The 13,060-nt window shown below is 43.7% G+C and overlaps 1 protein-coding gene across 1 annotated transcript; it reads left to right on the top strand.

The window, feature by feature from the left end:
- The first annotated feature begins 2,626 nt into the window (after positions 1–2,626).
- Positions 2,627–3,150, top strand: LOC125548471 (uncharacterized). The gene has a single exon (XM_048712058.2). It carries the CDS (start codon positions 2,649–2,651, stop codon positions 3,057–3,059), a length of 411 nt encoding a protein of 136 aa, XP_048568015.1. The 5' UTR covers positions 2,627–2,648; the 3' UTR covers positions 3,060–3,150.
- The last annotated feature ends 9,910 nt before the right edge of the window (positions 3,151–13,060 follow it).

Genomic DNA, 13,060 nt, shown 5'->3' on the forward strand with positions numbered 1-13,060 from the left:
TGTTCTGCACCAATGTAGATTGAGGTCCTTAGAGAGAAGGATCACTCGTACATGATCATCATCAATGAGAATGTGATCGAGTATGTGGACTCCCTAAACCCATTCATGCAGGCTCGTGGAGTGGGTTAATCCTATTCAGCGCTGCAGGCATTTGTTAGTATCGTTTATGCAAACCGGCGCCTGCAACCATGTTAGTTGTGCTCGGCCCATCTTTTTTCTGATATTTGTAAACCAAAAAAGTGGGCGGACCGCAAGGATTCAAGCCAGCGACCTACTGGTTGTGGGCACGCCGCACTAACCGCCAGATACTTAGTTACATTTCTTCATTCTTTTCCTTCTTATGTCTTTTCTCTTTTTTCTATTTTATTTTTTATTTTTTTCATTCTTCTTTGTAATTCAGAACGATTTTGTTCTTTTGTTCTTTTTTGTGAACTTTTCTAGAGTTCGTGAATTTATTTCGTTTTTCATGAACATTTTTTGTGAATCTTTTTGAATTCGTGAACTTTTTTCAAATTTTAAGAACTGTTTTCAAAAGTTGATGAACTTTTAAAAAAATTATGTACTTTTTTTCAAATTTGTTAAGCTTTTTCCAAAATTGATGAACTTTTTTAAAAGCGATGAACTATTTTGGAAATATTTCATCAAATTTGAAAAAAGTTCATCGAATTTAGAAAAAAATCATCTCTTTAAATTTGAAGAAAGTTCATCGATTTCTTCAAATGTGAATAAAGTTCACCAATTTTTTAAAAAATCAAATTTGAAAAAAATGTTCTTCGATTTTGAAATAAAGTTCATTGATTTAAAAAAATCACGCATTTAAGAAAAGAACAAGAAAAAAAAGTTCTGCAAACTAAAGAGAATAAAAGGAGAAAAGAAAGTGTGCTGACACATTAGATCGGAGGTGGCCTACTGGTTACAGCCATACGCTCTGACTCGAGAGGTCTTGATTTTGAAACCGTCATGGTTGATAACTGCTACGTCTTGACCCAACAAGCTTTTTGTGACTGTCGACAAAAATGCATCAATAAACCAAGACGCGTCAGCAATTTTATGTCCGACTCTATCCATGGTGCTATTTAAGTTTGTGCTCAGCTGAGGCCCACTATGGACATCTCCGTGACTGCCGATGCTGATTTTGTGCGACCAGCACTCCGACAGTCTTTCTAAAGTTTGTTCTGCAGGATCTTGTTGAAAAAGGCTTTCGCCCCATTTTATAAATAAAGCATCACCGAGCACAAAGTAACAAGGATCTAAATACAGGCACACGCTCAACACACAGAGCCACCGCAAGCAAGTCTGAAAAACAACCACACACACTCACACACACTAGACGAGACCCAGGTTCAGCTGTGGGTTCAGCACAACAAGCCCAACACCGCAGCATGACTCACACAATAAACATAACGGAAGCGGCGGCAAGGTGTAGCAGATCTAATCTAGCTCCGGTAGTGGTGGGGGAAGCGGCGGAGCCAACTGAAGAGCCATCGAGCGAATCTGGGCGATGATGATGGTGATGGCGTCTCTCTTCCGGGGACGGCTAAGCGGCTGCCATAGCAGTTTCAAAAATACACCCACCGAAAGATCCTGCAGAACCTGAAGGAGCAACAAGTTGAATGTAGGACTGTCGCGGTTTTGTTGTCGGACAACTAGTTTGCAAGAATAAAACTGAGAGTTTAGTTTGAATGCATGTAGTACTCCCTCCGTTCTTAAATATTTGTCTTTCTAGAGATTTCAATAAGTGATTACATACGGAGCAAAATGAATGAATCTACATTCTAAAATATGTCTATATACATTCGTATGTGGTAGTCCATTTAAAATTTCTAAAAAACAAATATTTAGGAATGGAGAGAGTATATGTTTTGTCATTTTATTATACCCTGTGAGTGCTGCTGACCTTTCGTACTGGTTATTTGCTTCCTTTGCCTGATGATGATAAGTAAAGGCTCACTCGGCTTCTGAGGATGGCTCTGAGCATGTTATTTCTGTGGTCAAAGTTGACCATGTTGATATTGATTTGCTTCTGAATCCTGTCTGTCCAAGCAGAACGTATTTCTGTTTAGACAAATATTTCCGCGGTATTTTTCGAGTTATAACACTGTTTGACGAGATGATTTCCGTTCTCTTTTGTCTTGTTGGTCTGACGAGTACGGGAATCCTACGTGGCGCCTCATTCTGGAAGCATGGATTGCTACGGAGAGCTCGGATCCCATACAAAGATGAAGGGAGGGATTTGACGTCGCCACCAAACGCAGAATTCTCAATCGCACTTTCCAAATTCCCGCAAAATGCTGACAGCGACTCGATTCTCACGGTGCAAAACCGACCAATGGAGCAGAAATACCACACCCGCGCGTTGCCGGCTCTCCGGACTCCACAAAGCAAGCGTTTCAAGTCGCAACACACAGAAGTAGACAACGCGACCCCTCCCTTCGCCATGATCGTCACGCCCAACCTCCTCGCGCCGAAGCTAAACTCCTAAAGCCCAACGATGAATTCGAGGACACACAGCCCGTGACATGACTCGTTTGGTCATGCCAGCTGCTTCGTCTCCACGCCTTATAAACCCCCCAGGGATGCAATGCAACCTCAGACACCAGCACACACGACACGACAACCTAATTAACGAAGATTGCTAGCAGCTAGCCATGGCGGAGAGGGAGGGAGCGGTGGTGAAGAAGGGGCATGAGGAGGGCCTGAAGCTGGCGGCGTCGCTGCTGGAGGAGTTCGGGCTGCCCCTGGGCCTGCTGCCGCTGGCGGACGTGATCGAGGTCGGCTTCGTGCGGGCCACCGGCTACATGTGGATCGCGCAGCAGAAGAAGGTGGAGCACCGCTTCAAGATAGTGAGCAAGCAGGTGAGCTATGACGTGGAGATCACCGGCTACGTCAAGCCCAAGTGCATCAAGAAGCTCAAGGGCGTCAAGGCCAAGGAGCTCATGCTGTGGCCGCCGGTCAACGAGATCACCGTCGATGACCCGCCCACCGGCAAGATCGTCTTCAGGAGCCTCGCCGGCGTCACCAAGACCTTCCCCGTCGAGGCCTTCGCCGCGGGCCAGTAGGCGCGCCCGGGCCGCAGCATTTCCGTATTTATACCGCGGCTTTGGCTTCGTTGAAGACTACTACTACTACCTGGCGCCGGGGTACTGGCTACTGAAGCGGCTGCATTCGTTTAATTTCGCGAGTTTGATGTTCTCAAGGCTACGACCAAGCCTTGTACTATCGTATCGTTACAAGTGTGTCAGTGTCAGCGTTGTACTTTCAACCGTGCTTATAAACGGGTTTGGTGGATTCTACTTCTTTTTTCGCGAATATGCAAAGCTTGCGTGTCATTTTATTGATAGAAATTAGAACAGTACGAGATGTGGTACAACACATGACACGGGCACAAGGGCGTGAACATGTTGTCCGAAGCAGAGAGACATGGGATGCTCGGCCCAAACAAAGAAAAAACACGGCTAAACTCGCCATTCTGAGAACTAGCTCAAACCAATAACATGACGACCAATATCTCTAGATTCAGAACCGAGGACACCGCGAGCAACCAAGACGACGCCTTCATGAAGGAGAGCGACGCCGAAACGCCATCGCCGTCTGATGCTCGAAGAGGGGCATAGACGACGGCCGTGACAACGCCTCCAAGAGAGACGGCACCCGCGGGTCATCATCAACGCATCTTGTGTCTCCTTGTACATGTTTTTCTTGATAAGTTTTTTTGCTTTTTGAGGAAGCATTAGAACCATCTTGTGTATATATATAATGAGGACATTGAGTCAAATTTCATTAACTATATGAGAAATGCAATAAACTAACTATATTACTTGTTATCATATGCTGATCCGTAAACAACATGTCCACTTCGATCTGAAAGATCTCAGATGAATTTTTCTATGGAGAAGAATCATATGAATGTCTCTGAGATAGTGCTTTTGCAATATCACTCCAAACTAATTTTTTTATTGTCCAGTTGAACAAACGAGTTCATATAGAAAAAAAAACAGTTCATAAAGAATTCGGCACAAGTTAATCCCAATTGGGTAGACATCAGCCCATGCTTCTTAATTTTTGAAATCAAACAACAACGCGATGGTTCCTAATTTTCGGATGCAAAGTGAAGATCCTGTTCATAGTGTCTACAGGTTTTCTGCCGGGAGCAAGGAAGAGTATAAATCTCAAAATCAATACAGCCCTAGAGAATTCGATAAGAAAGAAGCAAAACGATCCTTACCAGAACCTGAAGCCTACTGGCGTGCTCCTCCTCCGTCGCTGCTGCCCTTCGGCACTGCTGGCGGGCCAGCCTATAACCAGACAACGCGACCACCTGACCTAGCTCCTGAGTATGGCACAAGTGCAGCGCAAATCTTAAAGTACAATGTACAACGACAAATCTGTTTTTTTTCCTTCAAAATTTCCAACAATTCTTGCAAACAAATGTGAATGATTTTCCTCAAATATATTTGAAAATCATTAATAAATATCGAAATTCAAACAAAATTTTAAAACCTGAAAATTTATTGAAAACGTGAACAAAATTTCGAAATTCCAAACGTTTGTTGTTTTTGTTTATACGTTTTTCTTTTGTAAAATATATATTGAACATTTTTTATATATGTTGAACAATTTCTAAATACAAATTGAACATTTTTGTGATATACTCTGAACAATACTTAAATACATGTTGAACAATTTCTAAATATATATTGAACAATTTTGTACTATGTGTTGAACAATTTTTAAATACACATTTAACATTTTGTGATATGTGTTGAACAATATTTAAATTTACATTGAACAGTTTTGTATAAAAAAAATTTGGAATTCATATCTTTGTTCTAATGATAGAACACAATTTTGAAAAGAGAACAAAGTAAAAAAGAAAATAAAAGAAACAAAAAGGGAAACAGAAAACAAACAGAAACAGAAAAAACAGCGATGCGTACCTGGGCCAGCCCAACTCGGAGCGCCTTCAGCGAAGAAGCCCCGACATTTGGACGCTCACGAGCGTCATATAGGATCCACCGGCGATGACCTTGCAGAGAGCTCCTCGCCAGCGCCTTCAGCGCCCGCTGCGTCGCTTGCATGGGCTTGGCCCAGCAATGCGCGCTGGCTCCCGCTCGCTAGCCGCCCACTCGATCGCTCGATCGCTGGTTCACGCAGCAGGCTCGATCGCTTTTTTTTTCTTCCCCAGAATTGCTACATTATGTCATGATTTCTCTTAGGAAAAAACCAACAGGTTTTCTACAGTACATACTCTGGTTCTTAGGAAAAAGTTCATTGAATTCGAAAAAAAGTTCACCGAATTTGCAAAAAAGTTCATCAATTTTGAAAAAAAAAACGTCGAATACGAAAAAAAGTTCATCAAATTTGAAAAAAGTTCATCGAATATGAAAAAAGTTCATCGATTTTGAAGAAAAGTTCATCGAATATAAAAAAAATTCATCGAATATGAAAAAAGTTCATCGATTTTGAAGAAAGGTTCATCGAATTCGAAAAAAAGTTCATTTGATTCAAAAAAAGTTCATCAAATTTGAAAAAAATCGTCGAATACGAAAAAAGTTCATCAAATTTGAAAAAAGTTCATCAAATTTAAAAAAGTTCATATAATATGAAAAACATTTCATCAATTTTGAAGAAAAGTTCATCGAATTTGAAAAAAGTTCATCGAATTTGGAAAAAAGTTCATCAGATTCAAAAAAAGTTCATCGAAGTTAAAAAAGTTCGCCGGATTTGAAAAAAAAATCATCATTATGGACAAAGTTCATTGAATTTGTAAACAAAAACTTCATCCATTTTCCGGAAAAAAAGTGAAGAAATATTTTTTTCTCGGATTTAAAAAAAGGAAAAAGAAAAGGCGAAAGAAGAAAGTGTAGAAAAGATGTATATTATCATATCAAGCTTGGTGGCGCGGTGGTTGTTGAGTCGTCTCACGTATTGTTAGCTCGGTGGTTCGATTCTCAGTCAAGAGCGGTCTTTTTTGCGCTATAAAAACATATAGCGAACGTTGTGATGGGCCGGCCCGTTAGTAGCGAACGAAGGGAGGGGGGTGCACCCGATTATGAAAATAGCTGCATCGGGTGCAACAGGCGCCGAATAGGATTTGGCGACCTTGCAGCGATTGGGGAAAACGTGGGCGTTCTACGCTGGGAGGGCTTTGGGAACTATGGTCAGGCAGGCCGGCCGGCCCATGTCCAGAGCCCCATTGTGTGATCACAAGGAAAAAGCAAAACCTACGTACTTTTTTTTTAAGAAATCTCGCCTTCTTATTCATTCTTTTTTTAGGATTCCTGCTTATTCATTCAAAACGATTGTGATAGGTTCAAGGTTTTTTTTTTTTGAGAAACCTGCGTACTGTTGTTGCTCGTGGTGTTGTCTCGCCGGCTATGGCCCTATCGCAAACCTGCTGCGTGCCTCCTGGGGCATGTCCTATCGCAAGCCTGCGTACCCCTAGCAGGGGCCCCTCGATTCTGGGGGCCGGGGCGGCCGCCCCCCGCCCCTCCCCAAGGCCAGCCCTGGTATGCCCGTCATGTTTGGTTTGGTTATATCGGCAAAAAAAAACCTATAAACATTGTCGAGTTTAGCGAGAGTGTCTAAAAAAAGGTGTTTTCTTTTTTATAAAACGTAACACTTTTATCACTTATTATGGATGGATGGACCAAAAATCAAATAAACATATAGATAAAAAAAATAGCATGCAGACTGCGAGCGGGCAGATGGACGTGCAGATGAGTAACCGAACTGGCCGAACTATTGTGCCATGGCCGATGCGCTGCACCCTATGCGCTATACCGGCAGTATAGCGCTTTAGGCGTTCTAGAGGAGCTTATGCCAGGGACATGTGAAATCACTAATTAAGGGTTACTTCTTGCAAAGGTTACTCTCACATTCTTAGATGTTCATAAGTGGCACGCTCGATGTGCTCCATTTATCGCAATCTGGGAGTTTTTTTTGTTGATTCGTTTATTAAAAACGTTTATCTCTCGAATTGTGTGTCTAAATTCCAAAACATTTTTCAGTGTTGGATTATTTTTAAAATTAGATCTTATGTTAATAGATTTCGACAAACTTTTTTCAGAAAAAAGAACGAAGAACAAAAGAAACCGAAAACCAAAAAATAATCTGCAACAGAAAAGAATGACGAAAAAACGAAAGAGGAAAACGAAAGCCGGAACCTTTTTTTTTGCTTTTTTTCCTTGTGCTTCTCGCGGAAGAAATCCGGGCCTCCACGGGAAGCAAATATATGCTTCTCATGGAAGCACTTTTTTTCAATTTCAAGATGCACATCTATGCTTCCCGTGGAAGCACTTTTTTTCAATTTCAAGATGCACATCTATGTTTTCCGCGGAAGCAAATCTGTGCATCTTGTGAAAGCATAGTTTTCTTTTCAAGAAGCACAGTTATGCTTCATGCGAAATCAAATATGTGCCTTCACGAGAAGCAAAATCTATACTAGTCATGCAAGCATAGATTTTCTTTTTCCAAAATCACAGTTGTATTTCTCATGGAAATAAATCTGTGCTTACACCAGAAGCAAAGGTTTTTTCTTTGCGGAAACAAATGCCTATATGCTTCTCGTGGAAGCACATATGCTTTTCTCTTCTCATGAAAGCAAATTTGTGCTTCTCGTGAGAGAGAAAATCATACAACTTTTTTTTTGCTTTTTCCTCTCCTAAAGCTAGGGAAAACCGGATAAAAACCAAATAAAGTCAAAACACCCATTTAAAACCAGAAAGCTCATACAAAAAAAATAGAGAAAACATCCAGCACACGACATGTGACGGCGGCTAAATGCACCACTTGGCGTCCTCCCAAGACACCAAAGGTGACCCTTGAAGATCCCCGCAAGGGGTAGCATCCAGTTAGTTGCTCTCGGAACATTTAGATACATTATAACCGCGCATCTTTCCCGCCCTCTCAGGCCACTATTGTTTTTGGCCATCGGATCTGCACTAATAGGCATTTGTGGCCGTTGGATCTATTTCTTTTAACCCGGCAGGGCTTCATCGACGAACAGAGGGCACCGCACAGGCTGGGCCGCTGCTCCAGAAACAAAATCAGGGCTCTTCTGTTGTTTGGACCTATGAGCCTTGCCTCTGCGACAACGATGCCGGTGTAGGATCGAAAGTATGTCTAGAGGGGGGTGATTAGACTACTTGACCAAATAAAAACTTAACCTTTTCCCAATTTTAGTTCTTGGCAGATTTTAGCTATTGTAGGACAAGTCAAGCAATCATCACACAATTCAAGCAAGCATGCAAAGAGTATATTGGCAGCGGAAAGTAAAGCATGCAACTTGCAAGAATGTAAAGGGAAGGATTTGGAGAATTCAAACGCAATTGGAGACACGGATGTTTTTCCCGTGGTTCGGATAGGTGGTGCTATCCTACATCCACGTTGATGGAGACTTCAACCCACGAAGGGTAACGGTTGCGCGAGTCCACAGATGGCTCCACCCACGAAGGGTAACGGTTGTGCGAGTCCACGGAGGGCTCCACCCACAAAGGGTCCACGAAGAAGCAACCACCCACAAAGGGTCCACGAAGAAGCAATCTTGTCTATCCCACCATGACCATGGCCCACGAAGGACTTGCCTCACTAGCGGTAGATCTTCACGAAGTAGGCGATCTCCTTGCCCTTACAAACTCCTTGGTTCAACTCCACAATCTTGTCGGAGGCTCCCAAGTGACACCTAGCCAATCTAGGAGACACCACTCTCCAAGAAGTAACAAATGGTGTGTAGGTAATGAACTCCTTGCTCTTGTGCTTCAAATGATAGTCTCCCCAACACTCAAATCTCTCTCATAGGATTTGGATTTTGTGGAAAGAAGATTTGAGTGGAAAGCAACTTGGGGAAGGCTAGAGATCAAGATTCATATGGTAGGAATGGAATATCTTGGTCTCAACACATGAGTAGGTGGTTCTCTCTCAGAACATATGAGTTGGAATTGTGTATGTGTTCTGATGGCTCTCTCCACGAATGAAGAGGAGGTGGAGGGGTATATATAGCCTCCACACAAAATCCAACCGTTACACACAGTTTTCCAATCTCGGTGGGACCGAATCAACAAACTCGGTCGGACCGAAAAGGTAAACCTAGTGACCGTTAGAGATTTTCGGTGGGACTGACATGCAACTCGGTAGGACCGATATGGTTAGGGTTTGGGCATAATGTAATCTCGGTGAGACCGATTACACAAACTCGGTGAGACCGATTTTGGTAATTAGCTAACCAGAAAGTTGGTCAGGCAAACTCGGTGGGACCGATTTGCTCTTTCGGTGAGACCGAAAAGTTACAAAAAGGAAACACTGAATTTACATTGCAATCTCGGTGGGACCGATCCGCTCTTTCGGTGAGACCGAAAAGTTACGAAAAGGAAACAAAGAGTTTTCAATCCCATCTCGGTGAGACCGAGATCCCTATCGGTAGAACCGAATTGCTAGGGTTGGCAGTGGCTTGTGACAAGTGAAACTCGGTGGCGCCGGATAGAAAGAATCGGTAGGACCGAGTTTGGCTTAGGGTTTAGGTCATATGTGGATATGGGAAAGTAGTTGAGGGTTTTGGAGCATATCACTAAGCACATGAAGCAAGAGGCTCATTAAGCAACACCTCATCCCTCCTTGATAGTATTGGCTTTTCCTAAAGACTCAATGTGATCTTGGATCACTAAAATATAAAATGAAGAGTCTTGAGCTTTTGAGCTTGAGCCAATCCTTTGTCCTTAGCATTTTGAGGGTTCCACTTTCACATCCATGCCATGCCAATCATTGAGCTTTCCTGAAATAGTCATCTTGGAATAGCATTAGCTCAATGAGCTATATGTTGTTATGAATTACCAAAACCACCTAGGGATAGTTGCACTTTCAGCCGGCAAAAAGCTCAGCATACCTAGCCTCCGACGGAGCGAGCGTTCCCAGCGGCCGGGCAGTCGGGCTCATGGGTCTGTGCGATGCAACAGACCTACGCCCCGTCGGCCATGCGATGGCCACTATACCTTTGGTCCGACCGAGGGAGCGACAGGGTCACCTCGCTAGGCGACGCTACGAGGAGATAACGGGGCAGGGAAGTGTTGTCTTCAATTGGTGTATAATTCGGTAGTAATTGAGATTGTATATTACAATTGCTGCTACCATTAATAGCGATTGATGCGGACCAAGCGATATTAACTGGCAGTTTGGCACTTCAAGCGTCCCGCGATGGCGAGTAATGGCGATGAAGCTCATACTCCCTTTCTATAACCGTCACCAACAGTGTAGCTGCGTTACTTTAGAGTCCTCCATATATTTTGCTCCTTGCCTGTTGCTTCATCTCTTCTATATGGCATTTCCTTCCACTACTAGCTTCTCCCTCCTGGTCCATTTGGCTCTTCGGATCAATGTTTGCTTAATGAGGGATTGGTTTGTTTGCTTGCTAGATAGATGGAGTATTCCCTTGTGATTAATAGCCTTGGGCGTTGGATGATCTTGCTTCGTACACTAAATTGTGTTTCTGTGGTGCTTGAGGTGACAACTATGATCATGACCTTTCTGTGGTATGATTTGCTGCACCCTGCTCCCATCGAAGTTTGGACATGGCTTCTAGGAGGTTAGCTTTCTTTATTCCCTGTAATTCTTTATCTTTGTTCCTTCCAAGAAATGTAATTGGTCTAGAGTGCATAGTATAGAACTAAGCCATCATATTATGTTGCTTACTTGGGGGTGTCTTCACATGAAGGACATTTGAAATTTGGTATCCAATCAGGCATATATTAGCTTTTGTAAATCAACAAGGCGCAGTGTTAGATGAAGCTATAATACACTATGCATAATCCAATTTGAAATCACATTTTCTGCATGGTCTCTTACTTTTTTTTCCCACTATCAATTGTGCCACAAATTACTTGTGCGTCTTTCCCTTACGAAAAATATCCGGATATCTGAAAATAATTATGCCCAAAAAAATGCCAAGATACATACACCATTAAGTAGTCTGACTTCGACTGTGATAGCATATGTCAGTTAGTAAAAGCAGCAAAGGAAAGGAGTCGATAAGAGAATATTTTTGAGTAATATCATTGGTGGGGCTTAAACTTGCCATCGATATTCACTTTAGTGCCTGAAATTGAAAAATACACCAAACTGGTTCTAAAACTTGACACCAGTACGCAAATACGGTGCTAATTTCATTAGTAGCATAAAATACGCTGACGTGGCACCGTATTTTCATTAGCAGGACGTGGCCCCCCTGAACAGAATGATGTGCATATCATATGTCTCAATGAGCCGTGGGTCTCACCTGTCTGCACGGAGTGAAAATGACCACAAAAATTGGTGAGCGTTGCGATTTGAACGAGCGACCTGACAGCGAGCGAACTGTGATGGCCACAATGACAACTTATTTTTTTTGAAGGTAACTAGGGATTTATTCAAAGTTCATCACATCCGGAATACATGCAATTTCAGAAAGGATCTCTAGCCACACGTGGCGGCCCACCGGCAGAGACGCAGCTCCTTTTGCAACCGAGTGGGCCTCGAAATTATTTTCTCTATGTTCAAAGCGAAAGAAAACTGAAGTAAAAAGGTTCATGCTAATGTGTATGTCCTGCAGAATCGACGCATACACTGGTGATGCTTGTTGCTTTATGTTGGAGACCACTTCTAAGCAATCTGATGCAATTACCAGCTCCTGCAAATTCAAATCGCGGGCAAGGGCAAGGGCCTCACTGCACGCGTGTGCCTCCAAGCTCGCCGGGTCGATCAAGCCCTCAAAAACTAATGCTGATGCTCCAAGAAACTTCCCTGTTTTATCTCGGCATACCACAGCAGTCGCTCCCTTCTCGCCCAGCGTTGATATGGCGCCCTCACAGTTAAGCTTCACAGCTTCTCCATCTGGCGGAAGCCATGCACGTGTTCTTGGTGCCGCATGTGCTAAAAACGATCGCGACTGTTGAGCTTCCACGATATCCAGCTCCTCCAAGAACCGCCTAATAAAGCTCATGGTCGACAGTGGGCTTTGAAACTCATCCTCATGGATTGCTTTCCGTCGAGCCCACCAAATCGCCCACGTTGTCACTAGAACACGCGTTAAATCCTGTTGGCTTGTTGTTTCAAACAACCAGAACAACCACAGCCGTGCGTCGGCGTTCTGATTTGATATCACATGTTCCAAAAGCTCATCATCACCCAGGGCCCATACGCATCTAGCCATGCGGCAGCTCAGCAGGGAGTGACGCCAGGTATCCTCCTCGGCTCCACAAATCGAGCACGCCGGTGTATCCGCCATATTCCTCTCATGTCGAACAAGCCCCGTAGGGATCAACGTGTGGGCTAACCTCCATACGAACACCCTGATCTTGGAAGGAACCCGCACTTTCCAGAGCTGCGACCAAGAACTCTTATCTGCTGCAATATTTGAGTGCCCCGGTCGGTGGTCGAGCCAGTCCTCCCTCTGAGTCTTGACTGCAGATATCATTCGATAAGCCGATCGAACCGAGAAGACTCCCCTCTTATCATAGTGCCAGGCCCAAAAATCTTCCTGAATCCGAGTGCTCAATGGTATGTTCATAATAACTTCAGCATCGGGAGCAATAAAGTGTTCCATGATCACATGCTTGTTCCATGACCTAGTGGTGGGGTCAATCAGATCCGAGACTAGGTTTGGCGGATTGGCCGACCGTGCACATATCGGTCGAAGTTTGTAGTCTCTCGGGAGCCAGTTATCTTGACATATGTTTGTGTGTGTTCCCGATGCAATGCGCTTGATGAGCCCTTGTGCTAGCACGTCCCTCCCCTCTAATATGGAGCGCCAGACCTGGGACGGACCTGCACCCAAAACAACACCCAAAAGATGACAGTCTGGAAAGTACCTGGCTTTTAGAACGCGAGCACTGAGCGAAGCCGGGTCCTGTAGAAGCCTCCAAGCTTGGCGTGTAAGTAATGCTAGGTTAAACAACTCCAAATCCCTGAAGCCCAACCCTCCCGTGAACTTGGGTTTGGACATAGTTTTCCATGACACCCAGGCAGTTTTTCGCTGGCCATTCTTGCTCCCCCACCAGAACTTCCTGATGATACCATTGATATGCTCACACAA

This window comes from Triticum urartu, chromosome 3A, assembly GCF_056163025.1.
Source record: "Triticum urartu cultivar PI428250 chromosome 3A, HENAU_Tu73, whole genome shotgun sequence".
Taxonomy (NCBI): Eukaryota; Viridiplantae; Streptophyta; class Magnoliopsida; order Poales; family Poaceae; genus Triticum; species Triticum urartu.

Coding starts and splice junctions, on each gene's coding strand:
- LOC125548471 (XM_048712058.2), top strand. CDS start 2,649: ATGGCGGAGAGGGAGGGAGCGGTGGTGAAGAAGGGGCATGAGGAGGGC.